The sequence below is a fragment of the Leopardus geoffroyi genome, chromosome D4, assembly GCF_018350155.1.
Source record: "Leopardus geoffroyi isolate Oge1 chromosome D4, O.geoffroyi_Oge1_pat1.0, whole genome shotgun sequence".
NCBI classification, from domain to species: Eukaryota; Metazoa; Chordata; class Mammalia; order Carnivora; family Felidae; genus Leopardus; species Leopardus geoffroyi.
The window spans coordinates 59,942,078-59,961,028 of NC_059342.1; the positions used below are offsets into that span (position 1 = coordinate 59,942,078).

Below are 18,951 nucleotides of genomic sequence, written 5' to 3' on the forward strand. Positions count from 1 at the left end.
CTCTGCTCCTGCCATGTAGTACATCAGGGTGATGCCACCCCAATATTTCAGATACGGAACGGCCAGGCTCAAAGGGAGAAAATGCAATTCCAAAAAGGATACCAGAATGTGATACCTAGGGGGGAGGGGCATGGGAATATGCCGTAAAAGCTGAGAGGGACCAGGAGGAGAGTCCCTGGAGCCCCTTCCTTTCCATAGCCATGAGATTATCCCGAGAAGCAGCACCATGGCATGGAAAGGGTGCCCCAAGTTCTGGTCCTTCTCGGAGGCCCTCGGACCTTGGGCAAGCGCCTCCCTCTCGGAGCCTGGTTTCTTCATCTGCAAAGGGGGTTGGGACATCCGTGTTCACCCTGCCTGCCGTGCTGGAGTTGTGAAGAGGCCACAGACAGAAAAGCACTTCATGAACTTTAAGGACAAGACACAAGTGAGATTCCAATTCTGACTTAAAAAAATTTTTAATCACCCAGGGGAGTCTATTTTTTCAGTCAGATAATAAATACTCGTCTCACTGAAAGAAAGGAAAGAAAAGAGGGGCACCTAGGTGGCTCAGTCGGTTGAGCTTCTGACTTCAGCTCAGGTCATGATCTCACGGTTCGTGAGTTTATTCGAGCCTGGTGTCAGGCTGTGTGCTGACACCTGTGGATTCTGTGTCTCCCCCTCTCTCTGCCCCTCCCCAACTTGCGCACATGCGCGTGCTCGCTCTCTCTCTCTCAAAAGTAAACATTAAAAATATTTTTAAAAAAGAGAGAAAAGAAGAAAAGGAAAGAAACAAGAAAGAAAGAAAAGAAAGAACAGAAAGAAAGCAAGCCTAATTTCTGGGTGAGGTCAAAACGTCTCTAAGTAAAATGTATTCTACTAATACTCTAATCGCACAGCTCAGAGGAAGAAGCATCTGACCCCGTTTCTTCAGTTTGATGTCCAGAAGCCAGGTGTCTACTGCTTACCTGGTTAGAGGATGCTGGGCTTGTTGACAAAGGGACACCTTGGTCCCCAAGCACTCAGCCAAGGGGCTCTGGAGTCTGGTAAAGTGTCCCATCTAGAACTCCATCTCTTTAAGGTGGGAAAATGGCAGGAACAGAAGAGCTGTGGCCAGCTCCACACCCACTCTGGTATGAAGCGGTGGCAGCTGTTTTGAGCAGTTTTGAAAACGAATGCTAAGACTATACTTCCTGTATTTTTTCCACAGGGCCATCTTACTCTGGGATGGCAGGGCTCCAAGGGACCTGGGTAACAGCTAGTCCAAACAGCTAGAGACAAAGGTCCAGAATGGGGAGGGGCCTATCCAGGTCACACCGCGAGTCAGAGAGCAGGCAGAGGATGAAGGTGGGACTCTCTCCCTCCTTCTACAACACACACTAAGTCACAGAGCTTTGCCAATCAGTCACAGACAGATGAGGTAAAGACACAAGGCTGAAACAGGCCTTGTTCCAGCCCTTTAGAATTACAAATATACCACCAGGTGACCTTCCCTGGGAGGGAGTAGTTAAAAAAGAATTCTTACGGAGCAGTTCATTTCAAAAGTATAAAAAAGCCACATGCAGTCTGGTTTCCCAATGCTTGCCCTGCTAAAAACTACATCTGCATACGAATCTAGTTTGCATCTAATCTGTAAAAACATACAAAAGGGGTCATCTACAAACAGTTTCTCCAACTCTTCACACACACACAAAAAAAAATGATCCATGACTTGACTTTTCCAACATCTTGTCATCAGGTTTCTAAGACCCTAAAAGGAAAAAGAGAAAAGGATGAGAGAAAAGAAGTCTACTCTGTCACAATCAACTATGTGGTAAATGGAAGATGGGGGAAACGATCCTTAATCTTAAATCCTCCTGGCAAGGAGTGGTGCTGGTGGACAGCAGAGGGGCCTTGTGGGTGTCCAAGAAGTACAAGTGGGACCACTGGGTGGACATTTCAGGGAGGCAGAATGCAGCTTAATACAAGGAAGAACTTTCAAATACTGGGAAATCCAAAGATAGATGTCTGATGGTAGTGAGCTCCACACCACTGAAGGTATGCAAACAAGAGCTGGACAGTACTGCATGTTATAGGGGGGACTGAAGAACTGGGTGGTGGCATGTTCTTAAAATTCCATGGTTCTTTTTGGCTCTCTTTTGAAAACTCATCTATAATAGACTGCGTTCATAGCCTGAGTTCATTGTATTTTTTAAATACGTATATACTTAAAAGTTGTGTACACATTTGAAACATGAAATATATATATATACACACACACACATATGTATATGCATGTATATGTGTACACGTGTGCAGGAAAAAAGTCCTGATACGTGATATGTGTATGACACCATAGAACAATACATACACAGAGTATCAGAAGGGCAACTTTGAGAGCCATCTCCTACCTGAATTCCTATCTGACCATTTCCTACCTTCTGTCTTCCTCCCTGTTTCCAAGAGCTCGAACTACTTCATCCACCATCCTTCAACCCCAATGCCACTTTCTCAGCAACATCTTCGTTTTTCCCCAGTTCTAAGCAGCTTCCCTCTCCTCAAACTCATGCACGCCCCTCACTTCCTTAACACTGTACCCCATTCTCGCTTAATGACGTTCTGTTTTGGTTTTCTGTGCATCCGTACAGACCTGACGTAAGGCCTTGTACACAGAAGCTACACAACAGTAGTGGCTCAATAGGAAAGACTATGGATTACAGCCACAGCAAAATCCTGCATCCCGGCCCCTGGCCTCCTGTGATGGCAGCAGACGTCCCCTACCCCACTGATGCCGGGCATGGCTGCACTTAAGCAGATGTGACATCTGCCACATTTGAACAGAAGCTTTAAAAGGGACTGTGTACCTGGCTCAATCTCTCGTTCATCCCCTCTGCCACAAAGAATGGACCCAGTCCACGCTGGGGCTGCTCCTCCAGCTGGGTCCCCATATGACGTTCGGAGCAGAGCCACAGCCAACCAACCCGCAGCCACGACAAGGAATGTGAGCAAGACATAAACGTTGATGGCTGTGCACCAGCGGGCCCTGGGGCTGTTTAGCAGCAAAAGCTGGCTAATTAGGGGGCTTGTTTCCTAGGGACTAAAGCAACCCCAGCTCTCACCCGGCTGACTATGAGGACAAAGCCACGGGGCCAGGGGAGACGCAGATTCTCCTGGAGACACGCTGCTAAGCACGACCTGCTGTTCTTCCCCAGGAGGAACCCGGGGACAGACAGACGGCCTCCTTTGCAGGCACGTTTTCCCACGGGTGCTGTCACAATGACAGTGTCTGCTCTCTCTGTGCCCTCTCCAGGACTTGAAGGAAATATTCTCTTCCACTTCAGAAACAGAAAACAAGCAACTGGTCTTTCCCACCTACTGACACCCACAACGTTCACAGTTCCCGACTTTGCATGCTAGGTGGGAAGCCCAGAGCGGTATGGGTGTTGACCATCCTAGAGATTCTACCTGCTACCTGTAATATGTTCCCACTGTTGGGTATTCCTCTGCTTTCCTCGATTTATGTATTTTTCTTCTTTCTTATCATACATCTTATAAGGCATCTCAATCTCTTGTGACACAGGTGTATAAATACCGAAAATGACTCAGAACATGTACATTGCTCCATCACATGCGGTCGTCTGGAGCTGGGAAGCGGGGGACTTTGTATTTACTCAGATCCATAACTGTCACCGTGCCATGGGACTCGGCCTCCCCAACCGCATTTGCTGAATGGCACAGGTACACTCCCTCATCTTCCTTTCTCAGAGGGTTGATCTAGAAATAAAACAGGCAAGTTTATATGGTCATATATGGCACAGCAAAATCACTTCCTTATTTAGTCCCTAATGATATGTCTGAGCACTTATTCTTTTTCAAAATAAGACAGAGCACATTATTTCTCTTCTTGCCTTAGCTGCCAAGAAAGTTAAATTTTATACTCTGTACCCTCTCTATTGCAGCTCTCATTTTAAGGCTTCCTCTGCATTCCTGCCTTTTACTGTGAGCTTACCTGGTCCTCTTATTGAAGGTGATAAGTATACATCACCAGAAAATACTGCAAATTAAAAGAACGAAAATTTACTGACTGGGGAATGGCCCACAAGTGCTCCCAATGGAGGCAGCCTTTACAAAGTAACACAAGAGAGAACATCTCCCCCTACCCTTTCTTGTAATAAAGAGGGGGATGTGCTTGATTTGAAAAAGCCACGGACCCAGCTGCATTCTGAGTCCCTGAGCTGGATGGAGAAGTCACCAAACCTTGCAGAGATGGGAGTGAAAGGAAACAGACACCCTCAGAGAGCAGCCGGTTCTCACGCCCCTGCAGAGCAGACCCACACTGGCTCTCTCCTCTCTTGCTGTCTCTGTCAATCATGAGTCACTCGGCAGACTGGCGGGGGAGTTACGTACACCATCTCATTTTAAACTCATGCTGATTGTGAGGGAAAGGGGGAGCATTGTTATCCTGACATTACAGGAGGCTGGCAGGTAAGTCACAGACTGTTGGGTCACAGGGCCCTCCTCTGACAGTTGGGACACTGAAGCTCAAGAGGTAGACTGACTAGCCCAACACGGACCCCCATTCCGTCACTCCCTCACTCTTTCAGACCACACTGTTCTAGCAACTTAAACTACTCCAAGTGGCCTAGAGGAGCCCTGGAGGGGGCGCCAATGTGCGGTCTTCCCTCTACTGGCCACATGGTCTTGGGCAAGTGTATTAGTTTCCTGTGGCTGCTGGAACTAATTTCCACACACTTAATGGCTTAAAACAACACAAATTTATTATATTTAGGTTTTTAAATTTTTTCATTAAAGACTTTATTTTTGGGGTGCTTGGGTGGCTCAGTTAAGTGTCTGACTCTGGCTCAGGTCTTCATCTCATGGTTCATGAGTTTGAGCCCCGTGTTGGGCTGTGCTGACAGTGCACAGCCTGCTTGGGTTTCTCTCTCTCTCTCTCTCTCTCTCTCTCTCTCTCCTCTCTCTGCCCCTCCCCTGCTCTCTCTCTCTCAAAATAAATAGACTTTATTTAAAAGATAAAAAAATTAAAATTATATAAAAAAAGATTTTATTTTTAAGCAACCTCTGTGTCCAACATGGGGCTCAAACTCACAACTCTGAGATCAAGAGTTGCACACTCTCCCAACAGAGCCAGCCAGGTGCGCCTGTATTTATTTAGTTCTTGAATGAGAAAGGGGGCTAAGAAGAAGGTATTAGCAGAGCTGCCTTCTTCCTAGGAATCCTAGGGGAAAACCCATTCTAGATAGGCTGCCTGTATTCCTTGCCTTGTGGCTCTCTTCCTCCATCTTCAAAGTCATCTGATTAGCTGACTTTATTCCACCTGCAACCTTAATCCCCTCATGCATATAACATACCCACGGATTCCAGGGATTAGGACATGGACATCTTTTTGGGGCCACAATTCTGACCACCAGTGAAGACCACTTACCCTCTCCGGGGTTAAGCTTTCCTCACAGTTATGGTAGGGTCCAACAAGAAAGGGATAAGAACAGCTTTGAAATGTGTAATGTGCTATAGAAATATAAAGGGTGCTTTATAAGGGCCAGTGAACAATAGCCAAATAATCCTAAACAAATGAGATACCCACCAAAATCCAGGCTGTGGCCTCGTGGTCAGAAGGGCCCCCTCGCACCTGGACAGCTATATTGACGTGGTCCCCAGGAAGGTCCTCTAACACCTGAGTGCCCTCAGGAGACTGTGTGACCTACAGAGGACAGGAAAGCCAGGAGTGATTTAGAAAGAGCATTTCTGGCTAAGAACTGCACCACAGACATCCTTGCTGTCTACATCTTCCTACTGACTCAAAGGCCAAACCCTAGCACCTTTTACTCCTATTCAAAGGTCAGTGGCTTTTTAAACCTAAATGTATGTGCAGACAGCACCCCCTGCTGGGCAGCAACGATGCGGACGCCATCACTATCTCACAGAAGCAGCTCAGAATTTCATGGCCCTTCTCTGGGCTGTCGGTCGAGATAGGGGGACAAGAAATGCTGTGATCCACACCAGTCTCTCAAAAATTGATCTGCAGGAAGATCTAGTTTTTGAATAAGACTTGGATAGTCTTTCTAAAACCCAGATCCAGTTGGCTCTAACTTCATTCCAGTGGAACTAGGCTAGATAAGTAGATGAACTTTCAGACCACTAAGTGGCCAAAGAAGCAAATGGCACAAGGAAGGATGGCACTCTCCTTCTCTGGGGGCAGCTTTGGGGTGAAAGTTTTGAGGCATAAACCTGGAGGTAGAGGAGTGAACATGTAAGATATCTTTTTTAAATAGTCAGCTTCACATATAAAGACATACACATGAGAAACACCTCTCTCTCATTCTCTCTCTTTCTCTCTCTCTCACACACACACACACACACACACACACACACACACACACGAATTCTTGGACATAAGTACCTTCCTCCACGTGATGACAGGGGTGGGCACAGCCCTCACCTCACAGGACAGGTACACCTGTGCACCAGTGACGTTGTGGACACTCCGGGGTGGAATGACAACCATGGGGGCTGGAGGAAGAAGACAAGAGATCACAAGCTTTACCCTGCCAGGTTCCCAGCACCCCACCACTAGAACTCCCTACCTGCAGAGAGCCAGCTGGGATAGTCCGACGTGAGGGGGCAGCAGCAGAAGAAAGCTCTACACACATAAAGAATGCACTTGTGTTTCCCTCAGACCTGGAGGCATGCCTACATGTTTCCTCATCCTTGCCTTTGTTCTATCAACAGGAAAACAGGGATCTGGGGAGGAGAGGCGACTTCCCAAATTGCCCGCCTCGTCTGTGGCAGGGCTTGGTCTCATCACACTCCCACCCAGGGCCCCTTCCAGGACTCCGGCTGCCATCTGCTTACAGCTCAACTCCGTGAGACACTGAGCGTGCGTGGGGAGGGGCTGGTGTCACCTCACCAATGCCAAGTCTTCTAACAGATGGGCTTTTCTCCTTCCACGTGGAGGGCGGTTCAAAGAACAGGCCTTGCGGAACAGCTGCACACACCGAGCTGAGACCCCCTGCGGGGCTGGTCCAGACGCTCGTTTGCATATCTCAGACTCTCAGACTCCACAGGAGGCCTCCCTGCCCCGACAGCCCCCTCCCGGTGGGCAGAGCTGCAGGCACGGAAGCCGGCACTGCGACAGAGGACGCCTGGAGAGAGGGAGCTGCCGGGATCACGGTACCCAGGCAGTGCAGCTCAAGGCTGCCAGAACATTACCGAAAGGGGAGGGAGGGTGTGGGCAGGCTGGCTGGGATAGAGACCATGCAGGCATCTGAGAAGTTCCCAGCTGACGTGCCACACTGTCCTCCTCCCTGGGCCCACTGCCTCCTCTGCTCACACTGGTGCTAAAAGAATCAAGTGCAGCCACCTCGGCTCTGGCCTTCCACCCAGCCCCTCAATGGACCTGCCCACACTGCCTCCCCCACTCTGCATGGAATATAGCCCTCAACTCCACAGGGCCTAGAAGGTATGTGTCCTAGTCCAGGACCAGGTGTCTGTACCTCTCTGACCTGCTGGAGCACAGCCTGCTGGCGTCCAGGTGCTTCCATCCCGCCTCATTTGAACTAGATGGCAGCTGGGCCCATCCCTGCATCTGGCCCTCGGTTTCTTGGGCAAGATGCAATGGGGAGGCATGGGGAGGAAAATGCTCTCTGCTTGGGTCTGCTCATCTTTAAGATGGGGATAATACCCCCTGCTCACAGGGCTGTTGAGCTCATCTTACTAGGTGATGAGTGCTAGAGTAATGGTTTAAGTTAACAGGACACGTAAGTGGAGGTCAGGAGCAGGTTTGGTAAGCAGATGACTGGATGAAGAAGCAAATGGCAAATAAAGAGCAAACACATTCATTGGCCATCAAACTGCAGGGTCTATGCTCCTAGGGCTCTGCTGAAGCATGAAGGAAAGGGCCCTCGCCTGCCTGGGTGAGGCTGCAATAAAAAGGAGAGCAAAGGAGGGAGACGGAAGGCCACAGGAAGAGCAGGGAAGTTCAGGAGTGAAAGGGCACAGAAATGAGACTGCTCTGGCCTCTCCAGACAGACTTCGTCAAGCTGGTACCAAAGAAAAAAAAAGTCTCTGGAAAATTGTCTTAGAACCAGAGTCTCAGACCAGAGGGGCCCAACTCCCCAAGATCCTGTGCCTCATCATCTGTGGTATGCTCATCTAGCATCTACTTACATGCCTCCAGTGATAGAGAGCTCACTACCTATGGAGCCAGGCCTCTCCATCTTTGGAGGGCTCTGTTCCTAAGAAAGCTTGTTTTCACTTGGAGCTAAAACCCACCTCCCTATAACTCCCACACGTTGATGCCTCCTGGAGTCCTACAGCCCCCAGAGAGTGCCCCAATGGCCTCCAATGAATACAGACACTACCTTCTCCACCCCGGAAAGGGGAGGGAGGGTGTGGGTAGGCTGGCTGGGGTGGAGACCATGCAGACATCTGAGAAGTTCCTAGCTGAAGTGCCACACTGTCCTCCTCCCTAGGCCCAGGATGCTTTCTTCCCTCTCAGCCTGATCAGCCACTCCTTCAGTTGTGCCTGTATGATTGCCTCCAAGCACCACACCTCTAGCCACAACACTGAGTATAACCAAAGGCCCCCCAGTGAACCAAGGTCTTAGGCTTCTAACATTGCCCTATGCATCCCAGCCACCTGCAAACTGCTACAAAGGACACCCCCACCCCCCCCCATCCCCGCCTCTCCAGCAGGGGCCCCATCTGCAACATGACAAAGAGAGTCTAATTTATCCACCCCCTCCTGCCAACACCACCTCCCCGGAGCCCAGCCGTCCTCAAATGGCTCGCTGGGGGAACAATCACAACCGCATCTTATTCCAGAGCCCTCAATGGATTCCAGAGGGACACTCAATCAACATGTTTTACTTTCATTCATGTAAAGTCATCAATTTTAAATGAGGTTTCATCAATCCCTTTCAGTCCTAAATGAATAAACTGGTAAATCACATTTCAACGTTCTCTCTCCTCGAATTTCCCTCTCCCTCTTTTGAGTAACTGCAATTAAGAAAGACTGTCTTGGAAATACTGTCTTTGCTACTGATCTTGTGGCAGAAAATACCACCTCTTTTACAAAAGAGTCCCAGCTTTCATTGATAAAGTGACATTCAAATTTTTGTTTATTTTTAAATTTACATACAGCATGTTATTCCTTGCAGAGTGCAGCTCTAAGTTTTGACAAATGCCTATGGTCACATAACCACCACCATAACCAAGATATAGAAGAGTCCAGTTATCTCAAAAAATTTCCTCATGCTGCCTTTTGTCATAGTAATCTCATTTTAATATTAACATATCTGATTGTAAATTTAAAACATTTTTATCCATAATAGCTCTTTCTAATCAGCTATCGACGTCATAATAGTAACAATGGTAATAATGCCACCATCTGACTCTGATAGCTTGCAGTGTGCTAGGCACTCTATTCTGTTTACAGAGGATTAACCCATTCGACCTTTCCAGCAATTTCACCAGCTGTAGAGCTAGCCAGAGTTACCCAGGCTTAAATGATAGGCAAGGCTTTGAGCCCAGGGCTTGGGCTCTGAGCTCTGTCCCACACTGTCTTGCCTTCTACTTAGATGACACTTCCACATACACTAGTCCTTTCATCTTTATACCTACCCTGCTAAGCATGTGCTTTTATCTCCATTTTACAGATCAGAAAACTAAACCTCAGAAAGATGAAGTGCCTGGAGGAGTGGAGACTCAAACTCACCCTGATTTCATCAACTCCACGCTGGTTTTTACTTTTTAAATTTTTTAATGTTTATTTTATTTTGGAGAGAGAAAGCATGAGTAAGGAGGGGCAGAGAGAGAGGGAGACATAGAATCAGAAGCAGGCTAAAAGCTCTGAGTTATTGAGTTATTAGCACAGAGCCTGGTGCAGGGCTGGAACCCACAAACCATGAGATCATGACCTGAGCTGAAGTCGGATGCTTACCTGACTGAGCCACCCAGCCGCCCCACCACACTCATTTTTTTAAAAAATTTTTTTCAACGTTTATTTATTATTTTTGGGACAGAGAGAGACAGAGCATGAACGGGGAAGGGGCAGAGAGAGAGGGAGACACAGAATCGGAAGCAGGCTCCAGGCTCCGAGCCATCAGCCCAGAGCCCGACGCGGGGCTCGAACTCACGGACCGCGAGATTGTGACCTGGCTGAAGTCGGATGCTTAACCGACTGCACCACCCAGGTGCCCCCACACTCATTTTTAAAGTGAAACATTTGTTGCCTGTTTCCATTCCAGAATAAGAAAGAGTTCCTTAGGGATTGTGTTGAGGATCCTCAAGACAATCCCCAGGTTCAGTGTTTGCTGGGAGGACACACAGAACTCAGCACAGGTGTTTTTTTTGTTTGTTTGTTTTTTTAATGTTTATTTATTTTTGAGAGAGAGAGAAAGCGCATGCACATGCAAGTGGAGGATGGGCAGAGACGGGACAGAGGATCCAAAGCAGGCTCCACACTGACAGCAGAGAGCCTGATGCAGGGTTCAAACCCACCAACCATGAGATCATGACCTGAGCTCAAGTAGGATGCTTAACCGACTGAGCCACCGAGGTGCCCCCAGAACCCAGCACAGTTTTATACACAGCTATGATTTATTACAGTGAAAGGAGACAAAGCAAAACAGCAAAGGGAAAAGAGGTTCACGGGGTGAAGACACGGGAAACCAGGCACAAGTTTTCAAGAACCTCTCCCAGTGGATCACAGAGGACACGCTTAATACCCCAGCAATGAATGGTGAGAACATGTGTGAAATGCCATCTCCCAGGGAGGCTCACCCCTTGCCTAGGATTTTTATTGGCGGGAGGTCACCTGGGCACCCTCTGCTTATTATGTACCAAAATTCCAGGGTCCCAGAAGGAAAGCAGGTGTGCACCATGAACCACAGTGTTGGTACAGTTTAGGCACAGTAAGCTACCCTCAGCAGTTCCAAAAATGGCAGGAACCCTTCTGAAATCCAAGTTCCCAGACACTAGCCAAGGGTCAATCTCACCAGCAGGTCTTTCTAAGGATACGGTCTCTGGGCTGCTCCATTTACTCTCTTCTGCACAGGAATAAAACCCTCCAAACATCACCCCTGGGATTGATGTAGAGATACTATTAAATGGCTGGTACGTCCTTTACACTAGCAGGACATTCCCAATCCTACTGTCCCCAAGGGCTCATTCGAGTGCCGTGCTGGGGTGCTCAATGTCATGACCACAGGCAGGATGAACCCAGGTTCAAATCCTGTCTCTGCTACACCCCAATGCTGTGACTTGGTCTCAGTGTCTTCTTTAAAATGGGCACAGGAGTCTGTTCCCCACCCCAACACCTCCCCCTCAGCTATTGGGAGGAACAGTTACAAGACCCCTTGCAAACTAAAAGGCTTCCACAGAGAGACCCAAGGATTTGGCAGACTGTGCTACCCCAAGGGTAATCTCAAAGTGCCTTGCCTGCTCCAAAGCCCCTACTGGCCTCTGGGGGAGCAGGCCTATGGGTGGGCTCTATCTACCTTGATCCAGAGGCCATGCCCGTAGCCCTCATCCTGGCAAACCTGGGGCACAGCCTCTCACCTCACTGTTGCCAGAGTTGCCACACTCCTGGAAGAGCCAGGGCTTTCTACCTGAATTTGACAAGAGTAATGTGGGTTTCAAGAGGGAGGATGGTGCCTCGTGGGTCCAGTCTGAATGTGCCAGCTTCATTTCTCTAGATCTTTCTTGCTCAATACTTGTTTCTTTCTGTCTGTGCCAGCAACAGCCCTAGAAATGCTGGGATGGCACACACAGATGCATCCATCAGGTAACAGAATAGTCACCCACCTGTACACCCACTGGGGGTGGGCAAAATAGCACCAAGGGAAACTCAAATGCCTGGGGGTCCAGGTGCCAACCAATGGAGCTTGGGCAAGTTGCTAACCATTCCCTCTTGTCTGCAAACAAAGACAATGACTGCTACCCCACATCCTCTGGGGTGAAGGGACAGAATGGATGTGACTGAATTATTAACCATGTGGATCTGTACAAATGAAAAGGATCGATATTATTATTATAGTGTGTGCTGATCTGTCCCCCCACCTGGTCAACTAAATATGTCCTGGATGGCTAGAATGGACGATCTTCTCAAATGCCTCCCAGGTTTATTTAAAGTTAACAGTGCCAAGGAAAGAAGGAATATCAAGAGTCATCCCCCAGGACCCCATCTGCTTGTACAAAGAAGTGCACAGCCAAAGAGTTTAATCATGAACGCACTGAACAGCCCTGATAATTTATGCTAATAGTCATGTTAGGATGTGGAAGGAGAAACAGCTTAATCCGGCTCCCTGCAGCCTGTGCCTCAGACCCCCTCCCTCGGCATGAAAGGCTTTTGAGCACGAGGCCCCCCTTCTTTGTCCCTCTCACAAAGTGGCATTCGCAGCCTCTCCTGGTTACCTGGTAACACGCACCTCGCACAGACTGAGATTTCTAAGTGGACTGGAATTTCAGCTGAGGTGAATTTTCTAAGATTCAGGATCTCAAGAGCTCACTGAAGCTCAGGGGCTCGGTGCCCTGTTGGGTATTGGCACAGGGCCCTGTTCCTATCTAATTTAGCATTCAAAACATGCTATCAACCTGCTGTCTGCAGGATCCCCACCCCCTCCCAATGTTAGCAAATGGTCAGGGAGCACACATGGAACAACACAGCCTTTTAACAACAAAAACAACGCCACACCACCTTACAACAGAGAAGCGAAAACAGTAACTTCGTACAGAACAAAGCTTCATCCCTCAGTCCGGCACTCAAGGCTGGCAATGCCCCCCCCTCCCAACCTCTCTGGGTCTCACCCCCTTCCCCAATTATCCCCCTGGGTACCTGTCAGCAGGTCACTGTTCACACCCTTCATGGGCCCCCTACCTCCTCCTACCTGCTCTTACCTCCATGCCTAGTTCATGCTGAGCCTTCCTATCCCCTTTTATCTGCCCAAGAATTTTCTGCCAGTCCTTCAGGGTTCCTCTCAGGTATTTTCGCTTCTATAAAGCTACCCCTGTTCCTCTCTGGAGCCATCACCCAGTGCTCAATAGAGGAACCAGCAGCAAGCCTTGGGGGGAAAACAGGACGAGGTGGCTCCAGACTGAGAAACCCTCAAGATTCAAGTGTAGCCGCTTTGTAGCCACTTTCTAATCAGGTGGCCAGCAGGTTAGAGGTGCATGGCTCCGTCTGAAAAGAGCCAGGAGGGGTGCCTGGGTGGCTCGGTCTGTCGAGCGTCCGACTTTAGCTCAGGTCATGATCTCACAGTTCGTGAGTTTGAGCCCCGTGTAGGGTTCTGTGTTGACAGCTCAGAGCCTGGAACCTGCTTCCGATTCTGTGTCTCCCTCTCTCTCTCTGCCCCCCCCCACCCCCCCAGCCGCTTAAGTAAATAAACATTAAAGAAGAAAAAAAGCCAGGAAACCCCAGGCTGGAGCCCTACATCAGCTAGGAGCTAGCCAGGGAGCTCCCTTCTGTGAGCCTCAGTTTTCCTTTCTATTAAATAGGAGTGAGATCTGGCCAGGGTAGTTGTGAGAATTGAGTAAGAAGATGGAATGCAAGAACAATTTCCAACAGTAAAGAACTATTCATATGTGGGAACAGGAGGAATCTTCATTAAACGTGTTAATCAAAGGATTGCTCTCGCTCTTAGGCTTTTGGGGGAGTTTCAGAGCATGGGAGGAAAGGTCAGAGTTTAAGCCTGTACATGGTTTCCAAATGCCCCTCAGAGTTATGTGTAAGAACACTTCCCACACTGTGCGAACCTAATAAATATTTACGTTGGTCTCATTCAGTGAAAGTCAGGTGCTCGTTTATTGAAGGATAGGTGAGGGCCAAGGAGGGTGATTTTATTAACAGTATTGAAGGAGAACAGCTGCTGCTGTGACTCAGCCTGTTTCCCTTCCACCAGGGTCCCTAGGGGCATTGTTAAAAAGTGCCCCTGCTATGTCCTCTGAATAAAGGATGGCTTTAGGGCAGCACAGCACAAGGTGCCACCTTCACTGGCCAGGAAAGATCCCCCTGTCTACACCTTCATGCTTCACATGGGCAGGGGTCACAAACACTTCAGTGTCACAAACACTTCAGGACAAAAAGAGATAGGGAACGGTGCCCAGGTCTGTGGCAAATGATACGACTGCTGGTGGGGAAGGAGAGCTAAATTCCGGGGAGGCCTGATGCCTGTCACTAATGGGATCATTAAAAGCAGCTTCTGAATTCCCTTCCTTTTGGCCCCTTGAACATCTTTACTCCTGGGGCTTGTGCCTGGGGTGGGCCTCAGAGCCCCCTAGATCAGACTGGAGGGGCTGTCACATTTACTTGTCATTTGGTAATTTTCAATGAATTAGGGGTATGGGGTTTCCATCTGCCATCTGGCCGCACTCTGGTAACCATGGCAACCACCACCTGCCTGACTTAACACTATCAACTCCTGTCCTGAAAGAGCAACTGCACAAGGTGTCGGGGTCCTGGATGCTGGTCAGGCTTTACTGGTCACTCTGGATGTGTCCCCTGCCCCCCTGGGTCTCAGTCTCCTCTGCATAATAGCAGAATTGGTTTATGTGTCTTCAAGGTGGCTCTCTCTTAGGAACAGACTATCACTCCAAGGAGAAATTATCTGAGACTATCAGCACCGGTTGGATTCTGGGGACCTGGTCAGCATTTCTTGTGTCTCCTGCATGTGGAGTTACTTGTCAGGAGACAAAGAGAACTGCCTGTGAATTAACTGCTAAGGAAAGCAGATTGTAAAAAGGAGGAATAGGAACTAGAAGGGAGGAGACAGGACTGTTTAATGCCACACAGCAGAAACAAAGGTTCAAAGTGGAAGGGGGCCTCAATAATGGTTCCACAGGGCTGACTCGGCCCAGAGAGGGGTAGATAACAGCCCAAGGTCACTCAGGGAACCAGCAGCATCACAGAAGCACCAGCCAGCTCTTTCCTCCACTGGGTGCCCCAGCCAGGAACAGCTACCCATGACTTTATTGTGCTCCAGGGCTGCCTCAGACCCCTCAAAGGGCAGCACATTGTTTTTGTTTTCCGGGACAGGAGCCCTCCTGTCTCATCCCGAACAACCCCCTGGGTCTCCTGCACTTGAGTGCATCTACCAGGAATGCTTGGGGGGAAATGATACTAGAAATTTCCCAAGGTCTGGAAAAGGTCATCCCCCACTGCCAAGGTTTCCCTGTTGGAGCTAAAGTCATCACCCCAACTTAGGCATTTAGGTCTAGACTTGGGTCTCCAGGCCCAGGCCAGAGCTCCAAGCCAGGCTCCTTGGAACATCCTGGCCACAAGCTCACTCACCTCAACTCTTCACTGCCCCCTCCAGGCAGTGTAGACAGGGGCAGTTCTCCAAAACCTAATGGGGCAGGAGGGTGCTTCACTGGGAATACCTATACTGATGTTTTTCATTTATTTTTGTTTGGGTTTTAAAAATTACATATAGAGGTGGGCAACTTTAGATGACTTTACTGTGAAGTTAATGAACTTTAAGTTTCTAGGTACTCAGCAATGAATAAATTTCTATTTCTTCACCCTCCAAATCATATAAGCCTTACACCCACAAAACCCAGCTCTCTCCCTGATGGCACCATCTTTTCAGAGCTCAGGTCTCCAAAGGTCTTATCTGTCTTGGGTGGGAGAGCCCTCAGGTCCTCCCAGCAGGGCCCCAACCCTGGTGTTCTGGCCCAGTGATTCCTGAGTCCCCTGTCTTCAGCTCCTCCTCATCCAGGATCTTCACTTTCTCTGCCTCTCCCTTCAAAAACCCCACCCTGGCCTGGCTCGGTGCCAGACGCAGGGGGACTTGCACCCAGTAAGACACCTCCTCCCCCAACTCCCAGGCTGGTGGAGGTAAACATGTCAGGCCTGCCCATAACTGCAGGCCTTTTTGGTACTATACCAAAAGGGACAACAGGCTCACCAAAATTCTGACCAGCTCGGGGACTTGTATCTCCATGAGCTTGGTAAGCAAGGGTGCAGGATGTGGATTCCTGTCCCAGTCTTCTTGAGTACCTGGCCAGGTAATAAAAACTGCTTACGAAGGGAAACCTTAGGCTGTCAATCACTGTGCTTTGAGGGATCCTTAGCCCCACACTCCTGAGGGTTGGGGGGAGGGGTCCCTCTTTCTCTTCATACCCCAGCACCACGGGGCAAAAGCCATACTCACCAAATTCGCAGGGGCCATCGCGCGCCTTGTGCAGGTGGCCCGGGTGCGCGCGGGGCGTGTACCGGGCGCGCAGGCGCAGCGCGCATACGCTGGGGTAGGAGCGGCCGTCGGAGCCGCAGACGGCGCCGCGCTGCGCGCACACGCAGACCCCGGTGCCCTCGGGCGCCGCCCCCGCGGCGCGGCTGGCGCACACCAAACCCGGGGCACAGCGCGCGCCGGCCCGCCCCCCGCAGCTCGCGCCCTCCGCGCCCAGGCAGCGCGCGCAGCAGCCGCACTCGTCGCGCGCCGCAATCGCGGGCGCGGGGCAGCGCGCGGGCGCCGGACAGTGCTCGGGCCGGCACGGACCGCACTCGGGGCGCCGGCCGCCGGCGGCGCGGAGTCCGAGGCCCGAGGCCAGCGGCGGCAGCAGCAGAAGCAGCAGCGGGAAGAGCGAGGTGGAGCGCGGCATGGTCTGCTTCGGGACGGCACTGGCGCCTCTTCTTCGCGCTGCGCTGGGCTTCGTGCGCGCCGCGCAGCCACCCGGCCCGCCCCGCGGCCGCTGATTGGCCGGGGCTCCACCGCGGGGCGCCTCAGCCGGCTGCCCGGCCTGGGACCGGAGCGGAGGGGTGGGCTCCTGGCCGCCCCAATTCCGAGCTGGAGTGATGTCCTGAGACCTACTTTCCCAGACATGGTGGGTTCTTAGGGGAAGCAGACCACTCCAGGCGGGAACTTGCCCGAGCACGCTGTGGTAGCGCCCGGATTGGATGTACGGTCTCCAGATCCAAAGCTAGCTCCAACTATCATGTCCCTTAATCCTCCTAAGAGGATCAGGCTTGTGCAAACAATGGGGCATTGTTTAATTGTCCCCCCTCCCCCCCTCTCCCCCCGCATGCTACTAAAGTCACGGTATACTTCACAGTTAAAAATGACTTTGGTTGTGATGAGATATGGTCATCTATTTTGGGTTGACCTCGGACTTTCAAACTTTGCACAGCGTTTAACTGCACAAAACCTGCAGTTATTTAGCCAGTTTTCAATCCTTTTGTTACTACAAATGATGCTGTGATGAATGTCCTGGCTCACAAGCGTCAGCATATCTGTGGTTCGTGGGCAGTGCATGTTGGAAAGATATGGTAGCCCAGGTTTTTGTAGTCAGATATTTATTCATGTGGCCTCTGCTTGAAGCCAGGCTCTGTGTATTCTATCCCTGGCCCAGTTCTGGCAGGGGACCCAAACAGGACACCCTAGGGAGTCCTGATTGCTGGAGTTTGATGTGTGGCCAAGTGAAGACATTGGATGGAGGGAGGGACTTGCTGACCAAGCTGTATGGATGGCTCTTCCTGCCTTTACACCTTAATCCTCATTTGCCCTGTGCAGTTTTTCCTTTTTCTGAACTCTTAGAGATGGAGGGGCCTTTTGGATTGTTGTCCATTTTCCTATAAAACTGTCTGCAAGCCCATAGCCCAGTGAACTCTGGGTCCCAGAGTGCCAATTAACACTGTGGGCAACATCTGTGGGCCCCATGAGATTATGGGAAAAAGAAGAGATGAGTTCTCCTGGCAGGGAAGGGGGTTGAGGCCCCTCTGTTGTCTGGCAGGTAGTGAGTTCCTGAGTTCCTGTGGTGTGAATTTCTACCTTCTCTGCTCACAGCTGGCACACAGGGGAGGCTAGCTCATACTGCACTTAGGGGGGGATGCATGCATCCTCAGAAGCTGCTGAAGTGGGTGTGAATGTCCCAGTCTGAGGAGCTAAGGAGAGGAGTTAGGGTCAGCAGAGATTTCTCCACAAATGGGCCATAGACTTGTCAAGTGTAACAGTCAAGCCATTCATAGAAGGCCCTCTTCCAGGCTGAGAGAAAACAAAATCCCTGCCTCCAAGCCCCTGGTGGGCCATTCCAGAGCAGAGAGAGGGGTGGGTTTTCATGCATGGGAGAGGGGGTTATAGAGGAACAGATTTCAATTTGATACTGTGTAAGAGGGAGCATAGCCAGATGTGGAGCTCTTTAAAGATGGAAATTTACATGCTGAGCAGCCAAGATATGATAGAGGATTTGCCCTCCTGCTGTACATAACTATAACACCTAGAAAAATTAATACAACAACTGTTTGCAGGTACTGGCCTTGAATGGGGATAGCTGGGTGGATTCAAATGAAACAGATGAAGTTGAGAATCTTGAGCCTTTGAGTTATTCTAAGCCCCCCCCCCTTTTTTTTTCTGCCAGTGGAAGCAGTTTGCCAATTGTGTCTGAGAAGATTCACTTTCCCTTGGTTAAGGACCCTGTGATGAAGTTACCCAGGGCTGTTACCTTGCAAGGCATACCCTTTCTCTTCAAGGCCTACCCCACCTGGGGTGCTCGGGTGGCTCAGTTGGTTAAGCGTCGACTTTAGCTCAGGTCAGGATCTCACAGTTTGTGAGTTCTAGCCCTGCATTGGGCTCTGTGCTGACAGTGCGGAGCCTGGAACCTGCTTCTAGTTCTGTGTCTTCTCTCTCTGTCCCTTCCCCACTCATGCGCTCTCTTTCTCTCTCTCTCTGTCTCAAAAATAAACACACACACACGCACACACAAAAAGACTTACCCCACCTGCCTCTTGTGGCCACTAGACTCTCGACTGGCATCGGAGTTCCACATGCTTGAGCAGGGCAAATACAAAGTCTAATCTGAAAAGATAGAGCGTTTATACCACAAAAATGTCAGGATTTTGCTAAATTACATTGCAGCAAGTTGGGGAGTATGTGCAGGAATGGATTCTAAGGGTGAAAGACCAAAGAGGACAGAATATAACTCTTGATTGAGTTGATGCAGGTGTTCTGGGTTCAGTGTTTTGGTTGGTGTAGCTGGGGGTGACTGTAT

The 18,951-nt window shown here is 50.0% G+C and overlaps 2 protein-coding genes across 4 annotated transcripts in view; one reads left to right on the forward strand and one right to left on the reverse strand.

Moving 5' to 3' along the window:
* Positions 1 to 718: 718 nt before the first annotated feature.
* On the reverse strand, positions 719 to 16,671 carry IGFBPL1 (insulin like growth factor binding protein like 1). Of its 3 annotated transcripts, none has more exons than XM_045468338.1 (5): positions 16,122 to 16,671; positions 6,374 to 6,483; positions 5,558 to 5,674; positions 3,627 to 3,729; positions 719 to 1,726 (listed from the first exon to the last, which is right to left on the reverse strand). In XM_045468338.1, the coding sequence occupies exons 1-5, from the start codon at positions 16,567 to 16,569 to the stop codon at positions 1,719 to 1,721; spliced, it is 786 nt and encodes a 261-aa protein (XP_045324294.1). In that variant the 5' UTR covers positions 16,570 to 16,671; the 3' UTR covers positions 719 to 1,718. The 3 variants fall into 3 exon arrangements, with proteins under 3 accessions (XP_045324294.1, XP_045324292.1, XP_045324293.1); XM_045468336.1 differs by having other exon boundaries at positions 3,571 to 3,729; XM_045468337.1 differs by having other exon boundaries at positions 3,548 to 3,729.
* Positions 16,672 to 16,685: 14 nt separating this feature from the next.
* Positions 16,686 to 18,951, forward strand: part of LOC123592900 (stimulated by retinoic acid gene 6 protein-like) — a 63,582-nt gene continuing 61,316 nt past the window's right edge. Inside the window, exon 1 of the mRNA XM_045468332.1 lies at positions 16,686 to 16,791. The gene's annotated coding sequence lies outside the window, so the exon portion shown is untranslated. The remainder of the gene's footprint in view (positions 16,792 to 18,951) is intronic.